Here is a 26,320-nt window from a genome sequence, read left to right as displayed (position 1 = left end):
CTAATTTGGCACCTCTGCTTGGAGGGGGGCTCGGGCAGCTACACTCGCCTTCCGCTCCTCTCTGCAGGAACTTCCCGCTATCCCAGCGAGGGCTCAGACGAATTAGGAGCCTGCACCAGAAATACATTTCCCAAAGGCGGCTGACTCCGTTCTTGCCTCTCTAAAATTGTTCACTGTCGGCAGTGCCAAACAGTCTTGAGGCCGAAACGGGCATCCAAGAGGACAGCCTTGTCACACTCCTTGATCCCTGACAAATTGAGCCACAGATGCCTCTCTGTCGTCACCATAGCAGCCATAGACTGTCCAAGGGAACATCCTGCCTGCCTGGTAGCACAAAGAACTAATACTGTGGCCATAAGCAGTTCAGAGACCGCCTCGGGGGATACACCGTCCCCTTGATCCAGGTCTTTGAGCAGATCTGCCTGATAAGCGTATTGCCATAGTATGCAAAGCTACACCCTCCACTGCATAAAACTCTGCCCACCAACCTCAATGTCGTCTGACATGACTTAGAGGGCAAAACAGGAGCCTTCATTTATGAGGATGTCCCCGGGGAGAGGTAATTCGCTGAAATCCTCTCCACACGATGCATCTTCCTATAACCCCACTCACTTAGCCCTTCTACATTCGAATAACTCAAAGCTGAATAGGCCACACAAGTGGAATATGGATGTTTCCACTAACCTCACACCTCAGTGTGCAGGTCTAGAAGACATGGAAGGCTTACTGGAGCTGTACACTTATGACTTCGGACATATCGCTTGTTTAAGCAATTTTCTGCAATCTCGTGTCTCTAGACTAAACTCAGTCTGGATGTAGCACGAGTCATAAGCTCCACTAGCTGATCGTATTTAGCGCTTTGCTGCATGTAGCAAGAAACAGATCTTTTTATAATATCCGTCTCTACTGTCACCACTTAATCATCAAAATCATAAGCGAGCAAGTCCTCATTTACCACAGTAGGCGCCGTCGAGCTGGCTTCCGCTTCAAGCAAAATACTGTGGTTAAATCTTCCTTTTTCCAACTGCGGCTTCTTGCTAAAGTAAAACATTTCCTATCTTTTAAAAACCTTGAAAAAGTGATCCATGCTTTCATTACCTCCAGATTGGATTATTGTAACTCACTATACGCTGGGATTAGTCAAACAGCTCTCTCTCGTTTACAGATGGTTCAGAACGCGGCAGCCAGATTTTTGACCAGGACTCGTAAGCGGGATCATATCACTCCAGTTTTACAGTCTTTACATTGGCTGCCTGTACGCTAGAGTTGATTTTAAAATTGTATTAATCGTGTTTAAGTCACTACATGGTATGGCCCCCTCGTATATTTCAGAACTTTTAATTGAACGCAGAGAAACACGATCTCTCCGGTCATCAAACCAGAGACTATTGGTTACACCAATGACGAGGCTGAAGTCCAGGGGCGATCGTGCATTTTCATCTATCGCCCCAAGACTTTGGAACGAGTTGCCCTCTTCTATTCGCTTAGCTCCCTCTGTGTTCACCTTTAAGTCGAGATTAAAAACCTATCTGTTTGACAAAGCTTTTATTTCTGGTTGAAGCACTGTATTTTATCATAATTTTTTTTATAATTTTATTTTTGGTTGTTGTACTTTTTATCTTTCATAATCTTATTTTACTTAGTGTCCCAATGTTGTGTGTTCTATGCACATTGGTCAAATGGTGCTATATAAATAAAATTGACATTGACAATTGACATTGACAAGCAAACAGACAGCAAAGCGCTCCTCAAACAACTCAGTCTGAGATCCCCATGGCTGCAGCCTATATATGCGCTGCCTCGGCATGTGCAGGGCTCGTGACACGAGTCTCAGCAGCTTGACTCTCCTCACTCATGAAGAGCGCCAGCCAGGGGTGGAGCTTTCTCAGTGAGAAATCATCGCAATGAATGCATCTAGCCCTCTCAAGGGCTTGAACGTTCATGCTTCACTCCTAGACAGATAACTCATAGCTTGTGACCATCGTCAGGCGGTATGAAATGCAGGCACGGGGAACACAGTGTTTAAACTGCCTGATTACCATAACCCTGCTCTCTCACCTTCTATTCCTTAAAAAAACAGCAATCTTCACACAGCACACAGACGAGCGTCTTTCTGAAAACATTGAAGCCTTGTTTACTCTATTGTGTTTTGTTTTAAAACACATAACTTTTGCTATGGTTTATTAGACTGGGTAAACCCAGCCTGATCTGCCAGCGATTTGATTTCGCCCCGTAGCTCAGTCTAGAAGCCTGTACATTCATTTCTACTGCTTCTGTTACACTTTTGTAGGAACCAATCACAGACTGGCTTATTCACCTGGCGCACTATTTGCGGGTTTAACACAATGATTCATAGAGAAGCGATGGGTCGTTGCCATAGACAATAAAAAATTGCCTTTTTGCCTGTTGATCACGCCTCTTGTGGTCTGTTTGGTTGAAGGACTATCCAATTGCATACAGAGTCATTTTGAATTATGCTAGTTTATCATGCCTCATGTGCAGTAGAAAATACATAGCAGACGTGGGGCTCTATTTTAACGATCTGAAACGCAAGTGTCAAAGCGTGAAGCGCAAGTAACTTTGTGGGCGGGTCTCGGCGTTGTTGCTATTTTCCCGGCGGAATAAATGGCTCTTGCGCCCGGCGCAAATCTAAAATGGGTTGGTCTGAAGTAGCTTCATTATTCATAGGTGTGGTTTGGGCGTAACGTGAATAAACCAATCAGAGCGTCATTCAACATTCCCTCTAAAAGCAGGTGCGTAAGTTCTATTATGGGATTGCTATTATTATTATGGCGTATTTACCAGGCGCACGCCAGGAGCGGTTCACCCCTAACGAAACAAAAATATATTGCAGTATATTGGAAAATATCATGTAATACATTAGGCAATATATTCACATATATGGGATTTAATATTTATATTCTCCAATATATTACAATATATGAAAGCGGCAATCATTTGTATATTTTGCAATATATTACAGGAATATATAATATATTGTAGGCTATAATACCATCAATATATTATTCCATGTATTTACAATATATTATAATATATTTCAAAATAATATATTGGTAAATATATTTTCCTTTCGTAAGGGACAGCTGAGGAGACTGATGTTCTTGTAAGAGGGTTGTATGGGAATGGGAGAACCCCACCCAAAATAGCATTTTTTAAACAGGCGTCGGTTAAACAGTTTTTTCAGTTTTTCAGTCGATTTTTTTTCCTGGTTCTTGACGGACAAACCAATTTGTCAGATATCCTTATATACATATATGTCTTGCCACTATTGGGCAAACAGGTCTGATCCTTAATTACTACAATTAGCCTTAATAATTTGTAAGCTAGATTTTTGCCAATTTTTTCACATCTTCGTGGCACACCACAATGTGTTAATATTTTTTTAGTGTAACAATTTATGATTTGCAAAAATAACTGTTGCATCTGTGTAGATTACATGAGCAAAGTGTATGCGCGTTGTGCACGCTATACATTATGGTCAAGCATGCGCCCTTAAAATAGCATAATGAACAACGCGCAACGCGACACTGACTTTAGACTAGGTTTTTTCTGGTCAGTGGTGCAATTGTTTAATGGAACAGCAAAATAGCACCAGGGATTGTTTGCGCCGGAACACGCCTCCTTTTTTGCGCTGAACCGCCCAGGGAGTGCAAGTTCCTTCACTAGTTTAGTGACGTGGTTCTGTGGAGGGAAAAGCACGCTTTGCGCGGGTGCAAAATAGGAATGACACATGCGTCAGTGTACAAAGTCAATTGCGCTGGGTGCAAGATAGGGCCCGTGGTGTTCGGCCTTACACCAAATACTTACTCGGCCACCACAGCACAGTTTTTTTTTTTTATAGAAATAAAAACAATTTAGTTCAGATGGACAACAGAAGCTACAATTATAAACTAAAAACGTCTGCTCTGCTCCATACAAAACAAGCTGCACAGTGCAAAAGAAGTCCGATTTCAATCATTACATGACAATGTGGGAGATGACTGACAGGACGATGGCAGCAGATTATTTGGTGTGCAACAGATCCTGAGCGTCATTGATAAATACTTTTTAAAATGTGTGGTCAGTACAGCTGCTCCCTATACACAGAGTATGGCTCCCTAAAGCCCGCAAATTATAGGCCTATATACACAGAGTGCACTTGATTGCGGATTTAAACGCGAAAGTGAAAAGCAAGCGTCCATTCAAAAGCTAAACTGTCTCCCCGCCCCCTGTGTTATCGGTAATTGTGGTATTGTCACAAGTTTATACCGGTGTGAAAATCCACTGTTTATACCGGTCCTCATCTTGAAATTGTAGATATTGGAGTGACCCCAAAGGATCATTTATGTAGCCATTTGCATTAGGACATAAACCATGACCAGATTTCTGGATTGAAAGTTGGGTACATTTCTAGTTATACGTCACTCTATTATTAAAATTTCCAGTGTTAGTATTAACAAAAACTTTTTTACAAATTATTTATCTGTTTGAGGTCATCCTGTCCCCAGTGGTATCTTGGCTAGTGTTCCTTATGTGACTATGTTGAGGGTTGTAGGTTTCTGATGTGTGCTGCAGTGTCAGAAGTATCGATTAGCGTGCATGTTGCTTATCTCAGCTTCTTACACATTAGCTCTGATCCAAACCCTGTTGAGGTTCATTGTTGTCTACTAAATACATAGGCAGCTGTCTTATAAAGGAGTATTTTAACTGAAATAGAACCATCTTTGGAATTTTCTGTACACCAATTTCTTTGATTTCCAATCTCTTTGTGGCATTAGTATGTCGCTTAGCTAAAAACATAGACGGAGTAACAGCGTTCGTCAATGTCAAAATGATCAAAATCGGCAATCAAATCAAAGAAGCCGGATCTTACTGTCACTGTCACAACACAAAGACAGTATTAGTTATAGGTATTATAAGTATTAGACAACTGTTTTATGATAGAAATGGTCAGCGACCGGGCAGTAATAGCCTATGACGCAAACCACTTGCCGTTTTTATGAATTTTCGTTTGATTCAAATGCGATAAAGATTATGTAATTCATAACTGATTGTGACGAGACAAGAAACAACATTGACATATTAGGCACACAAATTAATATGAGTGAATGTTTGCACATTTTAAAATAAAATATTATTTGCAAATAGTTTAAATTGATTAGTTCATTACACCTAGAACGTCGTTTACCATTCTTATTTATTTATTTATTCTATTAAATCCCTTTTAATCCTTTAATTATTAAATTATTGTTTAATAAGGTAGGTGGCCTCCAAGCACAAAACTCAACAGGTTATAGATTTAACAGGTGTTATTTGAACTGAATGAAATATTCTAAGTAATAAATGAGTGTATTTATAATCACCAGTCACTGTTCATTTTTAGTTAATTGTTTGGCATAAGAGGTGTATTCTTTTCTCTTTCAGCGAGGCTAAAAGCAGTCCAGGGGGTTAAATTTCCTCTCATATCACTCACTCAGTGAAAATATGTCAGACCCAGCCGGGGTGTCAAAAGGATTGTCAGTCACATGGTGAGAAGTATTTGACTCTGTGTCTAAAGGGTGCAGACAGTGACAGAGGAAGAGGGGTAAGAGGCAATTTCTCTCTTCCAAAACCAAGCGAGCAACCTAAGGAGGCAGCATGCTAAGACATTAGTATTATGTGCGCTCCCGATGTGAAGCCTGTTCTGAAAAGTAGGAAAGCGAACAATATTAGATACCTCGCTTTTAATGCAGCGTTGAATGTATTCTTTGCTGAAAAGGCAATCCCAGAATGCATTATGAAATAGTAACATGAAAGACTTCAAAAGAAAATCTTTTGTCGGGGCCAGCCCTAATAAATACACATACATTTGTCATAAATAAAAAGTATCTAAAAGGTAAAAAAAATATAATTTTGTCCAATATGTGTGTGCAGTATACAGATCATTTTAAAGATTGGGTTCTATGTTTTATTTTTTAACCTCCTTATGCTCACTGAAGCAACATTTATTTGATCAAATATAATACAGTAAAAACTGTAATATTGTGAAATATTATTACAATTTAAAATAACTTTTGTTTTTTATAATATATTACAAATGTAATTTATTCCTGTGATGTTAAAGCTGAATTTTCAGTATCATTACTCCAGTCACACTAATAAAATGGGTAACTCTTTATTTTAAGGTGAAGTAGTTACGTTACATGTACTTACTATTGTAATAACAGTACATTATGCATAATTAACCCTATCTGTAACTTTATAGTAAGTACATGTAGTTAATTAATTTTACTCAGTGTGGTAAAACTTTATTTTAGTGTCCTTGTTTACATGTACAAACCATAGTAATAACAGGAAATTATGCATAATTATAAAAAAATAAGTACTCCGTACTTAAATATATAATTACACTGTAACAATGGCTCCTTAAAATAAAGTGTAACCCTCAATGCTTATTTGAGTAAGTAGAATGTAATTAAGTCACCTTAAAATAAAGTTTAACCATAAAATGTATATCCTTATATAGCACTTTAAGTCACTTTGGATAAAACTTTCTGCCAAATGAATAAAGGTGCATTTAGAAAGTGAGGGAGAATGAGATATCAGTAAGTAAGAAGTTAGTGAGATAACAGCAGGAATGTATTCCATTAAATTGGCCTTTATGTTATTCATTTCTTTTCTGCAGGTTAAATGTGATTTCACTTTACGTATGGTGCTGTTTTGCATACTACCCACTACCAGAGATAGTTACCATGGGAAACACAGGATAATGTGAATATGTATGTATAAATTTAACCTTGATTAATCCTGTCGAAAAAAGTTTATATCAGAGCCAACTATATTTGTACATTCTCTGGGACTGAATGCATAATTATAAAGTGTTACATGACACTTAAAAACCAACCGTGTTTTTATATATTGGTTGCTACGGTGTTTTGAGTGGTTTCTAGGGCATTGCAAGGTTTAAGTCCAAGAGTTTTCTGGGACTGTTTCACCTGCCTTGACATTCTTAAGGTGAACAATATTGTGAGTCCAGTTGCTTCAAAAGTAATAGCACACTGGTTCTCATTAAGCCAAATGATAGCAAAAAGAGTGCAGGGTGAGTTGTGCGTTGTAGTTGAATAAGATTAGGGGTTTGTTCAAATCCCTACGAGCGATATAGTAATAGTGAGGCTCACCACTAATGAGTTTGTGTCTGTGCTATAAAACCTGAAGTGAACTGAATGAGTTATATCACATGATCAGATGTGTTGAAGGGTAGACGAGTTTGGCTCTGTGTGACTGTTGAGCAGGCGAAGGTGAGAGCGTGGAATCAAATGAAGCCCTGTGATCTGCTCTAATGCATTTTCAGGAGGTTAGAATTCATTCCCAGGGCTCATGGTGCCGCTGTTGGTGATTGTGTATTATTGTGTTTCCATGCCTCCAGAGTTACCATGACAATACATTTGATGAGGTAGCAGTCCTGGTTTTTGGCAGGGTTACACTTCTATACACTCGCACACATACACACCCAAAACCATACAAACATACAGTGTTGAGGACAGACTTTTAAAGACAACATCAAACAGCATTACAGTGGATTTAATTTCCATGATTTATTATTAAGTACAATAATAATAGTGTTTAATTTAAATAATAATATTAATAATAAAAAGTTGAGTTTAGTAGTAGTTTTAACACTGCTAATAATGATAATAATAATAATAATAATAAATAATAGAAAGTATTTTTAATTTATTTGTGACCTTTTGTACATTTTATGTAGGCTAAATGTAAATGTAAAACATTACTACTTATAGTTGTTAATTTCTTTGAATTAATCTGTGTAGTATAGACAGAAAATTTTGTTATTATTAATAATTAATCTTATTGTTTTTAAAGTATCCTTGAGTGTTGTACAGCTGCTAAATAAATAAATAAAATATTAGTATTGTTGTTGTCAATACAATGTAAAAATAATAATAAATAAATAAATAAATAAATAAATAAATAAATAAATAAATAAATAAATAAATAAATAAATAAATAAATAAAAATCTCAGCCTGAAATTGTTAAGTACAATCGACTTGGATGTTTAAGTTATTTCAACTTAGATTGTTAAACTGACTTTAAAAAAATTAGTTGCATCTTGTATAACTTATAAAAAAGTTCCTTAACTTATTTTGATGAGTTAAAACAATGTAAAAACACATGTTGTCATTACTTATTGAACATGTACATTTTTAAAGTGTAATAATAATACATTGAAAATAATTTAGTGCTGCACTTGGATTTTAAGCTGGAAACATGTTAGTTAAAGACCTGTTTCTTAATTTTTTTGTACTACTGTTGTTTAATTTTTTGCTGTATATATTCACTAATTGATTGAATTGATTGTTAGCAGAAAAGTAATTTCAGAGGCAGACTGTTTTGAACCACATAAGTATAGATTTAAAACAAAAATAGCATTTTTTTCCACTGAGAAAGTCCATCTCTGCGGAATCTTGACTGTAAGTTTCTTTATATATGAAAGCTTTTGCTAAAATGCTACTTACTGCTCATGTACACTCAGGCCTCGCCATTCATAATCCTCATCTTATGACTTAAGAAAAATGGGCTGCTTGCCATGAGAGAGACAGTCAAATGCAGCGACCCCTTTCTCTCATCTCGTTGCGAAGAAGTGGGTCGGCTCCGTGCAGGGCAGCCAGAGGCCATGCAGAGACAAAGAGATGTCTGGGAAAGGGAAAAAAACATGAGAGATAAAAAAGGGTTGAGGATTGAGGGAGAGAGTGTAAGCGTGAGGTAATGTCGAAATCACATCAACGGATATTCTACCTCTGAACACTCAAGCGTGGAAAGAGACCTGCCGCCCCATTGATCTGACCTATTTACTGCACCTTATGAGTGTGCGTGTGCGTGTGTGTGTGTGTGTGCACGTGTGCAGCAGACAGAGAAAGAGTGTGTTTGTCGAAGATTTGTATAGTGTTATCTAGCACGACCGAGAAATCAAAGTCTCCTAATTTAATCTTTGAAATGAATTGCTTGGTCTACATAGACTGTTTTTGTTCTGCTGTTTTGAATGGAGTCTCTCTGATGTGTGTTTGGATTGAGGACCCCATTGGCAAAAAAGAAGCTCTTGAAAGCAAACACAGAGTGTGTAAGTAAGCTGTGGATATAGATACAGGACAGACATGCAGAATAAATCACACGTCTGTTCAGAGTGGCAGAGAAAGATCGCAGAGAAAGGTAAAGCAAGTCGAGGGCTGAATGCATCTATCAGTGTGTTGAACTTGGATGCTGTTAAACTTGGATGATTTGAAAGAATGACCCAGACGAGAAGAAATTTGTTGAATAAAGTCATTATTTTTTGGGGTGAGGGGTTTGGGGCTCAAAAAGTATTCTCGTCGCTTATAAAAATAATTTGGGTGAACTAACCCTTTAACAAATGTTTATCTCCCTACTTTATCAATTATAATTTCTACTGATGGTCATGTATTGTTTGGGCTTTTTGTGCATTTGCTGTTATTAAATTGAATGATGAACATTTTATAAGTCAATAGAGTGACCAGACGCCTCATTTTTTCCCAGGACAGTCCCATATTTCAGCTCTATTTTAAGTGTCCCTACTTGTTATGAAAAAATAATTTTGTCCCATATTTCTTCTTTCCTAAATTGTCTTTGCTAGGTGATCATATAAAAGCGACTAACAGTTTTTTGTCACGCAAGAATAGTCTCATCAAAGGTAACAAATCTTGTCATAGTATATTTTGGAGAACAAAACAATATAATATGCATAACTATGTTTTCAGTGGTGTATAAAGAATTTGCATAATGAACCATTATGGTTTCATGACTTTAGAATGAGCCATTTCTATCTACACACACCGTGGGTCCCCTTACAGTGAAGTCAACATTTTGCGGCATGTTTCTACAGTAGCCCTTAAAGGACAAACTGCTCTACAGAGCTGTAGCAATGACATATTTGTCATTTACAACTTTACTGCTAGATTCTCCTAAAATTGTTTCCTGTTTTGATAGTGATGGAAAAAGTAAACATTTACTCTTTAAGATGGCATGGTGCCTTTTTGACATTGCTGATGTAAAACAGAAATTCTCACAGCGCCTCATAAGTTGGAGATCTATTGTGCCATTTGTTTTTATTAGACTTTTTTGTTTTTGTTTTTGCTTTTGAGTGTGCTTTCATTTCAGCATCTGTTTGAGTTCTGGCCATCCACATCCTTGGCATACAGACGGTTCCCATAATCCCTTGCTGGCGATAAGGCCTTGCCATGCATGGTGCTGTTTAATGTAGGAGCATATTTTACAGACTCATTTAGCCCATTTAACTGTCGAGCTGGAGGGTCCATGTGATTGGTTGAGCGGTTTTGACAAACTTCAATCATTTGATCGTGTCATCAAATTGCCATGATGAAGCTTTGAGACTCTGAAGGCCTTTGTATACTGTCACTTCACTGATTAAGATTTTACAGGGAGACATTTTTTGCTTCCAAAGTACGTGATTTGCCATTGAAGTCATTGTCTGCTGATTGATTATTTCTCCCAAGGAGGCTTGATACTCCTGTATAGATGTGTATTTTTCTGGCAGTCCTTTTATCTCTCTACGAGTTCAGCGAGGCAGTCTGGCGAGGCATGTGTATGCGGGTTTGCGTATATTTGGCCACTATATTGGAATAAATGGCCTAGTTGATCATTTAGCCATCTGGAATGGATGTGACTCAGCTGTGCTTCATGAACTTTGAATCCTATTTCCAGATCCTGCCTATATGGCCGCTCACATCACTGTATCAATATATCCCATTCTTGAACAGATAATATATTGATTCATATACAGTGTTTGTTCATGTTGTTTGTAATTTGACAGATGATTGTAGCATATAGCCCTCAGATCTCTCTCTCTCTCTCTCTCTCTCTCTCTCTCTCTCTCTCTCTCTCTCTCTCTCTCTCTCTCTCTCTCTCTCTCTCTCTCTCTCTCTCTCTCCCCTCCTCTTCCTCCTTCCTGTGAGAATGATAAATGATTGCATTATTCTCACTCTGGACACAGATGGCGAGGACCCTTGTAATCAACTACATACACAAATGCACTCACGCACACATGCACGTCCATATGTTGATTTTTATTTTTGCACAGTCCTTGAGTATAGAGTTGCATTATGGGTAAATCAGATCAGAGTTTTTGTGTATTTAGCAAATAACTTATCGTCAGCCATTTTATTTATCTATAACAGGGATTGGCAGCGTCGGTCCTGGAATGCTGCTGTCCTGCAGAGTTTAGCTCCAACCCTGATAAAAAAAATCTCTCCTGCCTGTAGCCTTAAGCCCTATTCGGAAGGAATTAGTTTTACAAGGGTAGATGGAGTCATGTAATTTTACCACAATGACGTGTGTAATATTAATTTGCATGGGATAAGAAATCTCAGTCAAACTAGCAGAAGTGGGAGAGGTAAATCGATTTATGCACCGCCATCACCTCCCAGTCATTGTGCGTATTACGTTGCTTCTTGATATTACGTGCACAAACACATATAATCTATATATAACAGTTATTTCTGGTCGAATGATTTATTAATTAAATTAATTAAATTATGATTGGATTCTGTTGGTAATAGGCACTTACCTAAAAAAAAAAGTTGGCCCCACTTTATATAAGGTGGCCTTAACTACTATGTACTTAAATCAAAAATAAGTGCAATGTACTTACTGTGTTCAAATTGTATTGCGAAGCATATTTTCTGACATTGAGGTGATATATGGGTATAGTTAGGGAACGGTGTGGTGATATGGGTAAGTTTAAGGGTTAGGGTTTAACCCTTACCCTAACCCTAACCCTTTGCAATGGAACAGAGTTCAAATATTGTTTAAAGACATTGTAAATGTAAGTGTTATATGGTTTTACATTTTCTGAAGAAAAGGTGGTACAATGCTAGGATGTACTGGGTGTTCTAGGTGGTTTCATACCGGTCCAAATCAAACCAGCCCATTCTCAAGTCTATGATAGAAACAGTGCAGCACAAGCTACGTGGCAGATTTAAATGCTTTTGTTTGGCGTTTGTTCAAATTCCTATATGCATTAGTAATAGTGATGCTTATATATCACCCTCTTTCTCTCTCGTTCCCTTGCACACTCTCTCTTTCTCTCTCCTGTGAATTTGATCTGTGCGTCCTTTCTTGCCTTCAAGTCATTAAAATGCTAATGCATGCTTTAACTTCTCAATTTTGTGGTGACAGAGTAGGACACAGAGTCAGTAGAAGTAAAGTTGCTTTTCCTTTCTCTCTCTCTCTATCTCTCTCTCTCTCTTCTGTTGCTCTAATAATTTATTTTGTATGCGTAATCAGTTGTCAATATAATGTAGTTATTAATCACACTAGTTAAGTGGAAGCAGTGTAATTAGTTTTAGAATTATACACTGAAAAAGTGTGTTGAATTTACATTATTGAATTGTGTACATCGGTCCCACATGAATCAATTGCGTTAAACAAACATAATTCGTTCATGTAACTTCAACATCATGGAATTAATACATTTTAAGTGACTCAAGTAGTTTTAAAGTTAATTTTATATGCCTCCCTGTCATGATTCAGACATTCAATTTCATATATTCATTCATCCACTTCAATTAATATACTTTAATTTAATGTTAGACAACTGAATTATAATACTGCACTAGCTAGTTGACAAACTTTTAGCTAGCAATAGCACATATTAGCATATTAAATGCAAAGCATTAAAAGCTACTTCGGCAAAGTTATGACATTAGTTGTAGTCCACAGCCTAAGCAAATGCTCCACTCTTCTTCACAATGGTTACTCACTATAATTTAAATTGTTCTAATAATTCCAACAACTCTATTAAACACAATCAAGTCTCCCCCTTTGTCATTTTGCTCAAAAATACATAAAATAACACTTTTACATATAAAATAACATTTACTCGCTCTTTATTTAGCCATATGCAAAGCATGCTGGGAACTAACAAGCCCCACCCAGTTTCAGTTAATGCAACACAAATCATTCATGTAACAACACAAATGGATTAAGTTTGCCTTCAATTTGACTTATATTTAAGTGGATTGAACACAATCAAATTAAGTTTGGACAAAACGTATAGCAATTGTGTTATTTAAGCAATTTGAACAAGCATCAAAAAAATTAAGTGTAGAAATTACACAACATTGAATGAAAAGTTTTCTTCTTTAAAGCTACACTGTGTGATATTTTCCCCCATCTAGTGGTGAAAAGGTATATGACCATCCAGTGAATAATAGTTTCTGTTCCTCTCCATTCTGATTTCATTTGAACTCCTACGGTGGCCGATTTAGTCCAAGATTAACATGGCAATCCCCCTCTTCACATTGACACGGTGCCATCGAGTGTTAAAACGCGAAAGACGAAGCTTGAATTTAAGGGTATGTCCCTCTTTGGCTAATGTACTTTCAAGATGGAGGGGCAACATGGCGACCAGCATCCGAACCCCTCACCCGTATGTATTTTCAATGGCATATTATAAACTTACGAGAATACTTTATTACTTTAAAGAAGTAAATATACATTAATGAGCACATATATTTTTGAAATAACTAAGTGTTTTAGCTAAGAATAAACTAAAAAAGTTACACAGTGTAGCTTTAACATTGTATTATAAGCTGCTGTATTTATAAATACTCTTTTATTCATTTATTCAAGTTATATAATGTGTGTATATAATATGTGTAACGTTAATGACGTTTTTTTGCACCAATGTCATAATCTACTGTTTCACGTGGGCGGTCATATGTTGATAATATTCATCTGTCATAAATTTTTTGTGCTGGGAGAAAATTTTAAGTGACTGAATGTTTTCATAGTACGGTGAACTCAATTTCAAAACAAAAAAAAAGTGATTTATCATAATACTCCTTTAAACACCCATGTTGGCACAGTCTGCAAAGACGCATCACAGACTATCAAATGAAGAAGATCAGACATGCACAGAGGGAATACTACAGTGGGACACAGGAAGGAGTGGAGACAGGGGACAGAAGAAAAGACAGAGGAAATATGCATTAGTAATCAGACCAGAGCAAGTGGGTCACTGAGTTTATTAAGAAAGGGGAGAGAGAGAGGAAGACATGTTAAATTCAATAACACAGAGAGCAAAGTTTAATTCAATAACCGCTGTAACACAATTTCTAATGTATTTAGGAATGAAATGCATGTGTTTGACGGTCTGTTCTTGGCAGAAAATGTTTGTAAGATTATCTGAGTGTGTTTGTGTATGTTAGTGTGTGAATGTGAATATATGTATATGTGTGTCAGCAGATTGGCCTTCTGTAGGGGAGCCGTGCATTGATTTCCAGCCCAAAGTCCAATCACATAAATCTAGTCTGGCTTGAGACACCATCCCTATTAGCCAGACCCTCTGACTGGATTAACGAGACCGCGCATACACACTCACACACACACAGTTGACCTTGCCTATGCATTTAATTAAGCTTGTCTACATTTTCGCTCACAAACACCCACATTTTCACACAAGGCTGATTTGAGACATTTTGGTTGGCCCTGAAATGCAATGCAAATATGATAAACGGCATTGAAGATGATAAATGTGGTTGGTTACGATGATGCATGTTAATAATATGTGTCATTTTTGTCTTTCAGAGACGAGAGAGGATCGAACTAAGAGGCTGTTCAGACATTACACTGTGGGCTCCTACGACAACTTTACCTCATATAGGTAATGTATACATATATATATTTGTATGCATGATTCATTAATATATGAGCATTTCGATCAGTATAGTTCAAGTTTCAGTAATTTGTAGTATTGAGTCTCTACTGCCATCTAGAGGATAGAGGTTGTCAACACACTCCAGTGCTGCTCATATATTACATTAGGTTTTTACCGCTCATGTTTGCTTAAACAGTCACATTACAAGTTTCAAATTGCTTAAGCACTCGATTCACTTGAGTACTGAGTACTAAATTAAGTGTAAAATTAAAATCAGCCAGCACATGCCATTAAATAAGAGGTCATTTTTTACATTAGGCTCAATGTTACAATGTAATTGGGTATGTAAATCGACTTATAAATAATATATGTATTGTTTTTAAAGGGGTGTTCATGCTAGATTTTTAGTGCAACATTTTTTTCCTGCTAACAATATGAGAAATTAGGTTAGTTGAGTCAAGTTAATTGGTAAAACTTTACAATGAGGTCCCAGTAGGTACGTTTTGTTAATCCACTTGTTACAGTATTTATTATTCTTTGTTAACATTAATTAATACAAAACACAACTGTTCACTGTGAAATTCATGTTTGCTCTGTTAAATTAAATAATACAAATAACAACTTTTGGTTTTAATGTTAACGAATGGAAAAAGTTTATATCTATTCCATTAAATGAATTCTATTTTATTTTAGTCTTAATTTAATATTATTATTCTATTAACTTTTTTATTCCAAATTAATATGTTTTGGCATCTACTACCGTTTCTCACATTACACAAGCAGCTTCTCATTAATGTTTGGATACTTTTAGGCTACAAAAGTAGTAAACTATTTGAATATTGTAAGCTGCAAATCTGTCAAAAGGATTTGATTTACACCTAAGAAGCCCACTGGTGATGTTGGTAAAATGTATTTTGCAAATTTGCAGGTCCGAGTATATCATGCTTACACAGCAATTTATGATTTATGCTTGCATACCCATTCTCAGTTTTCTTACTGCTATTTTATTCCGTTCTGTGATAACACTGTAATGAAAAGTGTTTCTGAAATTAAAGACTGATTGATGTGGAAGGCAGGATGGAGGATAAGATGACATGGAGAATAGAGTAAGAGAGAGAGAGTGTGCGATGGAGGATTAATTACTGGAGTCTCTCTGTCAAACTGATACTTTTTACTCCATTCATCTTCTTTTGCCAAGCTGCTCAACAACAGCAAACAGGTCTAGAGCAGCAGCTTAAAGAACTGCACCCAGTCAAATCAATTACCTGCTGTATCAGAGAAATAGACTCTAAACACACAAGACAAACCAAGCCTCTCCCAGACTCTTAAAGTCATTGATTTCACAATTTGAGATATAAATGAAAAGAACATCACCTTGCTGAATTTCTGTCTCTCAACACAAAGTGCGTATGCTAATCAATAAACTGTAAATATTAGCATGTTAGTATGCCAAACTACATTCAGATAATATCAACAAGTCTGCTAATCAATTTTACCCTTAACCCTGCTAAAAGAAAACGGGTCTTAGCTGGTCTTCCAGCCTGGTCATAACTGGTTTAGCAGACTGCCACTCTTAGAAGAGAAGGTTCTACATAGAAACTTAAAGGGTTCTGTCAGGCGCTTCAAATATCATGGGATCTTTTTATAGATTTAGTTGGTAAACATACTTTAAGCTAGTAAACATAATTTATCACTAAATATATTGAAAAAACCTGCAAAACAAAAGTTGTATGCAATAATTTATCCTCTATAATTTATCCTTTTTGGCATAAAGTTTTTTTTTTTTTTTAAAGGGGTGGTTCCGGTGTTTTTTTTATCTAGGTTTGGTTGTGTTTATGAGGCGCAGCAAAACATGTCTTAATGCTTAAACTCCGTATTTGTCTTATATTTGACCTTTATTCCACACCGCTGCCTCCACTGTCCTTTGAACGGCTCGTTTGCTTCCTGCTTTTATGAAGCCCATCCCTCCGAAAAACGCAATGGTCTTAGATTGGTTTGATGGCCAAATGTAGTTTAATGTATTTTTATTGGCTGAAGTGTCAAGCACAGGTTGTCCAGAAACACTGCACCCCTTACCATTACGGGCAGAAGTCACATCTGCGGTGACTAGCAAGGGTTAATGATGTCACCAACCCGGGAAGAAGCTTGTTTAAAAGACAGTATCTCCGTTTGCATTGACCTTTCAGCGCTGTAACTTTGCTGATACTGTTTATGCTCAAGCAGCAACATTACATACTAACTAAAGTTAAAAAAGTGAAATCGCATGCAACAACCCCTTTAAAAATGAGTCAAGAACCATAGGATTCTATATAGAACCCCATTAAAACTTTTTGCAGGTGTTTTTTTTTTTGGGGGGGGGGGGTGTATTTATCACATACTAGCTAAGATTGTGATAAGTTATGTCTAGCAAATAAGTAGACTACCAGTAGATCTATGGTGTAAATATTAAGTGTGCTGAACTATGTTCAGCCACACTGTTAAGTGCACTAAACTGAGATAGCACACACTTACCTAGCTGTAAAGAGCTAACACAGTGACACATACAGCTGTGAGAGCTGGTTAAATGACTGGAGTTAAATGTGGGCTGTTAACCCCTTCACGTCTCTCGCTGGTTTTCATTCAGCCATATGTGAAAATCAGTCGCCGTACATGTTTAGCTTCATGACAAGGACAATGTGGAGCTTACCCACTCATGTGCGTTCCCCTCGGCACAGTTGTACTCTCTACATTGACACACTGAAGTCAGCGCTACAGGAAACCTTCCTGAGGTCTAATGGCCATTATATTCATTTTCACACTTCATTATTTCATCAAATTATCATTAGGTGCTAGATTAGCTGAACTTGACTGTAAGGGTTTTTGTAACTCTATAACAAATATTTGAAATGTTTAATGCCTTTATATCAAATTTTCCATAAGAGAGCACAGACAATGTACATGAAATTGCATGCACTTTCATGTAAGTACTTAAGTCATAGTTACACTTTTCAACAATGGACATGGTACCATGCCAATACTATGGTATTTAAATTTATATATATACATATATATATGTATATATATATATATAGAGAGAGAGAGAGAGAGAGAGAGAGAGAGAGAGAGAGAGAGAGAGAGAGAGAGAGAGAGATTTGTATTTTCATTTTTAACTTAACAAAGATCAATAAATACTGTAACAAATGTATTGTTAATGCGTTAACCAACATTACGTAGTGGGACCTTATTGACCTAAAGGGGACCACTTTTTTTTTAAAGTAATGTTTGCTTGCATGCGTGTGTGTGTGTGCTTGCATGCGTGCGTGCGTGAGTGCGTGCGCGCGCGTGTGTGTGTGAAATAAGGGATGAAATATCATATTGAGCATTTGTTCTGTGTTACTTTTTCTAAGTGATAACTTATATTCATTAAATAAATAATGGGAAGTACAACCCATTCCACTGTCCCAGTTTAATGTGGCTTGTCTAAGATTTTGTTCGTAAACAAATCCACAGCAAATGCCTGTTCCAGACGCCCGACCGTACACTGATGTTATCACAGGCGTGACTGCTGTTCTGTAGGACAGAGCATTTCGTTAACCCGAGGCGCTAACGACACGAATCATCTGTAATTGATCTAATTGATTCTCCACTACTTAATTAGATTCTTGTCACTCCTAATGCATCAGTGATGAAGACCCTCGGGGTACGAGAGAGAGAGAGAGAGAGAGAGAGAGAGAGAGAGAGAGAGAGAGAGAGAGAGAGAGAGAGAGAGAGAGAGAGAGAGAGAGAGAGGGAGAGAGAGGGAGAGAGAGATGAGCTTTCTTCTAATAGTTGATGATACAGACACCAGTCGTTGCTCTGGTCCCATGTGATCACAGACAGTTTTTAGTCGTTTTGTGGTAATTATTCCGCAAGCAGCTGTTCACAAGGACTTTGTTATGCTCTGTTTGTAAAACAGATTTCTTGATGGTATGGGAGTTGATATAAATGAATTGCTATGTTTAGAAATATAGATTTTTCTGTAATACAATTAATATATTTTCCTGTAGCTTGACTGGTAGAGCATGGCATTAGCAATGCCAAGGTCATTGGTTTGATTACCAGGGAACAAATTAATCTAAAAAATAATAATAATAATCACTGTAACGTGTTTCTCACACTACTCATTAACTTTGGATTAATGCCTTTTAAACCCTCCACCAAAGGCATGCAGTGTGAATCAATGCTTGAATGTTACAGCAAGTTGTTTGGCAACAGATATAGCCAATCATAAACTAATTTATAATTTCCCCATTTAATATTCATGCATTTTGCACAGTTGTGGAAGCATGGAAGTCAGTAATCTCCAATATTGTTTGGTTCCCAGTATTCTTCAAAATATCGTCTTTTGTGTTCCACATAAAAAATAAATACATGGGTTTGAAACGATATTAGTGTGAGTTCCCTTTCGAGGGATCTCCACGCTGTGTCTGACATTGACACGCGGTCAGCTCTCGAGGTGGATGACTATGAGCATCTTCCATTAAGAACACTTTGCTCCCGCCTGGCCCTCTTTGATGAAAGCAGAGGTCTGTATCCCCAGATTGACGGTTGACGATTCCTCTTATCATGACTTTAGATTCAAGGACATGACTTTCATGATAGATTTAAAGGACATGTACTTCCATATTTCCTTCCTTCTTCAACATTGGAATTTCGCTTTCGGGGGTGAAGCCTACCAGTATCGGGTTCTTCCGTTTAGCCTGGCCAAAATAGGAGAAAGTGCAATGCCTAAAATAAGTTCCGCTTTCTAAATAAAATAAATTGTCAATTGAAAAAGTCATTGTGTGACTGCAGTTGCCATTAAATGCTCAGGTTGCTATAGAAAAGATCAGTGTTCTGAAACGCGCACTTAGGACAGTGCATGCATATTGGCCGGTCCACCCTGGAGTCCAGTCCTCTGCTGGGGCTGGATGCTATGGTGTGGTGTGGTCAAGGTCAAGGTGGTCAAGGTGTGGTCAAGGCTACGTCTGTACACATCTCCCCTGATCGCTCTGCTCCCGGGAATTCTGTTCTGGCTGGCCCAAGTATGGTTTTCAAACCTTATGTCTTTCCTGGAGATCTTCTATCGCAGGGTGAGGCACAATTTACCACCCATGGAAATGTGAAAGCTTTGGGTTTGGCCCCTGAAGGGTGCCAAATCTTGAACTATGGTCTCTCAGCCGAGGTTCACATCATCCTTAACCCTAGAGCATGTTTACATCATCCTTAACCCTAGAGCATGTTTACATCATCCTTAACCCTAGAGCATGTTTACATCATCCTTAACCCTAGAGCATGTTTACATCATCCTTAACCCTAGAGCTCATTACATGAAGAAACTGTGACATCTGTGTATTTGAGAAATATTGCAACTTCAGCTGTGATAATGTTTGCAAACACACAAGCGTCACTGCAGGAAGCAGAAAGTGTCTTCAGCGACTTCTCGTCTACGTTTACAGCTCCTCCCCGCCTGCACTCGGCTACTCTTGCCGATTGCATGCATCGATGCATGTCGAACACACCTAACATGACACAGAAACATTACAAAACATGACAGTGAACATGAAAACCTTAACACATGAAACATGAACCCAACACCAAAACACCCTGTGACACTTAGCTCCAGTTTATATTTGCCATTGCTGAACACACACAGAACACTTTTTGCAGATGTTGCATTATTTAGCCTGAGGGTGGCGCTCTAATGTTGATTGACAGGCAGCACATGTGACACACACAGAGTGCTATCACAGAATTGATTTAATGTAGTATTTATTGCCTCCAAATGTTGTTTTAAAATATTACAAGTTGTAGAGGAATTCCAGTGAGGAAAAGAAAGACATGTCTATTCTCAAACATGAAACAAACACAAGAGAACTATATATTCACATGAGCACATGTAAACTAAAGGATTTATACTTTAATTAACGTGAAACTTCTCCACACTGGAAGAACAGATATCAAAAATTTACATTGGAAAATTGAGGGTCTCAATTTAGTAATACATACATTTTAATATACCCTCCTCTATGATTTAAAATCATCTAAAAAATATTAATGCAGAATTTTAAAAACGTTTACAATGTATACTATTGATTCAGTTTATATTTTGGTGGGGCTCTGCCACACCTCCCTATGGCTGATAAGAATCAATAGCACTAATTGAGAAAATAGTTAAGGTGGCATTTCATTTAATGTCTACTTTAACCCAGAACAGTTGTTTAACTTTTTTAGATAGAAGTGTCTACAATTATGTCACGTAAATGGAGAACAGCACAGTTAGTCATAGCAGTGAGGTTAGTAATGGGATTTTTGTATGTCTAAGTGCACTGTTTGTATGTGTGTGTTGGCGGAGGACTGATCATGTCTACAGGCGGGTAACTGTGGCTCACAAGAGTAAGGAAGAACAGATTTGTCCCTGCTGTTATAGCGCTGATGATAGCTATCTCCATGCATCCAGACAGATGGACCGTGTGTGTGTGTGTGTGTGTGTGTGTGTGTGTGTGTGTGTGTGTGTGTGTGTGTGTGTGTGTGTGTGTGTGTGTGTGTGTGTGTGTGTGTGTGTGTGTGTGTGTGTGTGTGTGTGTGTGTGTGTGTGTGTGTGTGTGTGTGTTTGGGATGGTGATGGGGGGAAGAGACCACCATAGAGAAATATCCTTTGTGTCTCTCTGACTCGCTTTCTCTTTTGTGAATGCTCATTCCATCTTTTAATCACTGATTGGCTGCACTATAAGGCATGGATGCAGGATTAACATAATCGTTTTTTTTACTTTTTTGTCTATTTTGTGCATTTGGAGTTGGACAGTGAAAGAGTTGAAGGCCCTCATATTTACCTCTTTTCATATAATAAGAGGCTGGATATTTGGTCCAATCTCCTAATGCAGTTAAAGAGGCTGCACTGGAGTCAAACAGAAGGAGTGAAACTGTTTTTATATATATATTGTCCACACTCTCACAGCCACTGCTTTTAAACTGATTGGCTCATCATTGGAGTGATATCTCCAGGTGGTAAACCCCACTGCTGTGGAGCTCCTCACACAGGTATGGTGCCGGAGTCTGACCTCACTGTCCTGCTCTCTCTTATGCACAGTGATTACATCATCGAGGAGAAGAATGCTGTTCTCCAGAAGAAAGAGAATGAGGGATTCGGCTTTGTCTTGCGAGGAGCAAAAGGTAAGACCTGATATTGAGCTCATGTCCTCAGTGTGCTGTTAAGTTTCACCTTCCTTCACTTTACTTGGTTACATTACACACTTAAAGTCAGCAACATATGATATTTGCAACCCATTTTACTTTTGTAATGTGATGTATTTCCAAGTGAAACAAGGATTTTCAAAAAAATATATTTTATTTGAGAATTGATTATATTGTAGAAACTGGCCAATCAGTTTTCGAATGGAGCTATATACTTGAATGCAATTTTACTACAACAATATTTTAGATAGTTATTTGGTTAAAGCTACACCATGTAACTTTTTGAGTCCTGTATGCTTTCCATTTCCACTGAAAGATAGATAGATAGATAGATAGATAGATAGATAGATAGATAGATAGATAGATAGATAGATAGATAGATAGATAGATAGATAGATAGATAGATAGATAGATAGATAGATAGATAGATAGATAGATAGATAGATAGATAGATAGATAGATAGATAGATAGACTAACGTTCAAGTTTAGGGTCAGTACGATTTTTTTTAAAGATAGTCATATTTTTGTTCAGCAAGGATGCATGCATTGATCAAAAGTGACAGTAAAGACTAATGTTACAAATGTTTTCTACTTCAAATAAATGCAGGTTTTTTTTACTTTCTATTCGTCAAAAAAACAAAAATCAAGAAATTATGTATCACAATTTCCTCAAAAATATTAAGCAGCACATCTGTTTTTAAAGCTATGCTGTGTAACTTTTTTTAGTTTATTCTTAGCTAAAAACACTTAGTTATTTAAAAAATATATGTGCTCATTAATGTATATTTACTTCTTTAAAGTAATAAAGTATTCTCGTAAGTTTATAATATGCCATTGAAAATACATACGGGTGAGGGGTTCGGATGCTGGTCGCCATGTTGCCCCTCCATCTTGAAAGTACATTAGCCAAAGAGGGACATACCCATAAATTCAAGCTGCTTCTTTCGCGTTTTAACACTCGATGACACCGTGTCGATGTGAAGAGGGGGATTGCCATGGTAATCTTGGACTAAATCGGCCACCGTAGGAGTTTTGAGAGGAACCGAACGAAATTGAGAGGAACAGAAAGTATTATTCCCTGGATGGTCATATACCTTTTCACCACTAGATGGGGGAAAATATCACACAGTGTAGCTTTAACATTGATAATAATAAGAAATGTTTCTTGAGCAGCACACACAATTATATGTTCAATAAGCTGTTGAGTAATAAAAACATCATCTCCACATCAAAACCTCTATTTACCAATATGACAAGACACGTACGGGCGAGTGACGTTATGTACACAATTTCCCATAAAAACCACCCCAATCCGGTCTAAAATAGAAATGCTTATAATATAGGCTTATCAAAAAAACACATTTTGGAAGAAAGATTGACGATGTATTATCTCATTATTATTATTTTTATATTTTGTTAATGTTGAACAAAAAAGTTACATAGTGTACCTTTAAAATGAACATTGCTCTAAAACAACATCCATTTACAATTATTTTAGTAAAATGTTGTCTACTTGGTGTATTAACACTAGAGTTACATGAAAGTTTAAACTCAATCCATATGAGTGCAACAGTGTATGTGTCTTACAGATGCAGTTCTGGTGACAGCATAATAGAGTTAAGTGAATGTTAACTTCATTACTTGTAGAAATGACACAATGTGAACTGATATTTGATTATTTAGTATATATATATATATACCATTATTAACAGCATTAATAGACAGGTGTGTTTGACAACATATAGAGTTTGTGAGCAAAAGTGAGGAGTGTGTTTGTGTGTGTTAGTGCCCAGTCTCTGGGGTGGCACCATCCTGGTTAGGAGTTATGAGTTCCTAATGCCATCTGTTACTCACATGGTGCATTAATATTTCTTGCGAATATGGGTTTCAGCTGGCCTCAATATTGATTTCATAATTCCTATACTATACCTATCTCAAAAATGAAGAGCAAAGCACTTTATGGCTTTATTTAGCATGTTATTTTTGACCATTTTTAAATGCTTTTACCTATCCCAGCAGAGGTATATCTATAAGTAAGCCATTTATTAATTGCCACAAAAATATCTGTAATGAAAATTGAATATACTGCAATCATAGAACCCATTTTATATTTTTCCGCACGTTATAAATGACTTGCACCTCGGACGGACGAAACGCAATAAACGCTGTTTTGTTATCTTGCATTCTGAGGTGGATGCCTAAAGTTTGGGAATGCAATCAAGTGAGAAAGTTCTGGGAGGTAACCACTTTGATGACAGACTTCAGCCACGTTTCCACTGCAGAAACTTTCCTCAGGAACTAGTGGGGTGTTACTCTGTGTGTTTCAACCACAGGGACCAGGGTCTAAATGAAGTTCCGGGTAAAAATGTCCCCCTTTTAGAAACTCCCTGCTTGTAACGTAGTACTTTTTCAACTTTCAGGGGTGGGACATGGGTGGTGAACATGCTAATTGGTTGAGCTCATGCAGCATTTTGATTGGTTGACTCCACGCAGCATTTTATTTCAACCACCATTTTTTTTTAAGTCTATTGCGGTGCGTGGGGTAAGAGTTGTTTGGTTTTCGAATAACAATGAAGTTTAAAAAAATATGACTGATGACGAGGTTCAGGCTTTATTAAGCTTATTAATTAAGGAGGACAAAAACCAGAGGGAACTAGAAAGCCGCATGCAGTCCTACTTTAGACTGCGATAGAAACGCATACAGCAACAGGTCTGGGGGAAAAAGTTCCTGGGACAAATTGTTTTCCGGGTAATTTCGGTGGAAACTCTGCTTTTGGCTCAGGCATTTCATAATGATCAAACCAGCATTTGAGATGATGTGCAAAGAAATGGTCCATTATTTAGTCCGGTTATCCAATCACATCCAATGTTGAGGCAAATTTACGCAAGTTGCGTATTAAGGGATTTATTTGGTACATGTATTTCCATCGCAGTTTATGCACGTCGTCTTATTGGATACAAAAAAATCGGCCTCAATTGAGCACACACACATTATTATGCACATTTTTGGTATTGATATGTATTGTATGATATGATATTGGTATTGAAATGAGTTTTTTATCCAATATCTCAAAATTTGCATAAAAATAGATGGATGGAAGCATTGCTATTGACTTCACAAAGAGTCTAAGCACCAGTATATGATATTGCATATGATTTTCTGTTTTTATGTAGCGGAGACACCCATTGAAGAGTTTACACCCACACCTGCCTTTCCCGCACTGCAGTACCTGGAGTCTGTGGATGTTGAGGGCGTGGCCTGGAGGGCGGGGCTAAGGACTGGTGACTTCCTCATTGAGGTATAGGATTCATTCCTGACATCACAGATCTTTCCATATCTCCTTTCATCATGTTTAAATAAAAATGCAATTGTGTTTGCTGAATCCTTTTAATGAATTTGAGTCTAACCTGAGATGCTTCGAATGTGCTGGAGGGGCAGAGGGGCAGTTATGATTTGTTTGTGATTGGTGTTTTAGGTAAATGGTGTAAACGTGGTAAAAGTGGGTCACAAGCAGGTGGTGTCACTCATCCGGCAGGGTGGAAATAGCCTCCTGATGAAGGTGGTGTCAGTCACACGCAAGCCAGAGTCTGAGGAGACAGTCAGGAAGAAGGGTAAGATGCTTTTTCACTTCCAACAGATTTATCGCAAATACTAAAATGCAAGTAATATTAAAGGTGGGGTAAGTGCTATCTGGTAACCGTTGATGATATTTTAAATCACCAAAACAAATACGCCCCTACCCCCAAAAGGGTCTCGGACCTATTATGATAGCTCCGCCCCCACACATACGTAACCCAGGCAACGACTACGGCAGAATCTGTGTAACTAATCCAGGCCGAATATTCAATGAAAAACTCACCCCTTCCATCACAAAAAACACAAACCGTTCTCATGAACAACTCAATAGAACACGAGCTGACAGTCCAGCTAACAACATATTACAATTATGACAAGATTAGAGTTATAGCGATCACAAAAACACACACAAACCGTTCTCATGAACAACTCAATAGAACACAGCCGACAGTCCAGCTAACAACATATTACAATTATGACAAGATTAGAGTTATAGCGATCACAAAAACACAAACTGTTCTCATGAACAACTCGATAGAACACGAGTTATATTACCATTATGACCGGATAAGGGTTATATAAAAAGAGGAAACAAACATATATTAGGAGTATAGTATCTGACTTGTCAGACACATTTTGTGAGCTGATGCTTGAAGCACACAGTGAGGAGATGTAGATGCTCCATACGGTGGGGAAATAAACGGGTCTTTATCATCGCTGAATTGAGCCACAATACGTAAATGGACTAACAAGCAAACATGACACACGAGCATATAAAAAAAAGCAGCATATATTATGGTAGTTCTCGGCTAATGTCCGTCATGTGTGACTAGTGTGTTTTGAATAATGACGTGCACAGAGCGA

At 37.5% G+C, this 26,320-nt stretch overlaps 1 protein-coding gene across 6 annotated transcripts in view; it reads left to right on the top strand.

Annotated features, from left to right (window-relative positions):
- Window positions 1-26,320, top strand: part of shank3a (SH3 and multiple ankyrin repeat domains 3a) — a 462,280-nt gene that overhangs the window by 416,950 nt on the left and 19,010 nt on the right. For all 6 annotated transcript variants that reach the window (XM_067420066.1, XM_067420065.1, XM_067420067.1 and 3 more), the window contains 4 exons: window positions 14,618-14,693; window positions 21,775-21,857; window positions 25,054-25,178; window positions 25,356-25,491. In XM_067420066.1, the coding sequence (XP_067276167.1) occupies window positions 14,618-14,693; window positions 21,775-21,857; window positions 25,054-25,178; window positions 25,356-25,491 (420 nt within the window). The remainder of the gene's footprint in view (window positions 1-14,617; window positions 14,694-21,774; window positions 21,858-25,053; window positions 25,179-25,355; window positions 25,492-26,320) is intronic.

The sequence above is a fragment of the Pseudorasbora parva genome, chromosome 16, assembly GCF_024679245.1.
Source record: "Pseudorasbora parva isolate DD20220531a chromosome 16, ASM2467924v1, whole genome shotgun sequence".
Lineage (NCBI taxonomy): Eukaryota > Metazoa > Chordata > Actinopteri > Cypriniformes > Gobionidae > Pseudorasbora > Pseudorasbora parva.
This window is presented reverse-complemented; position numbering and strand designations above follow the sequence as displayed.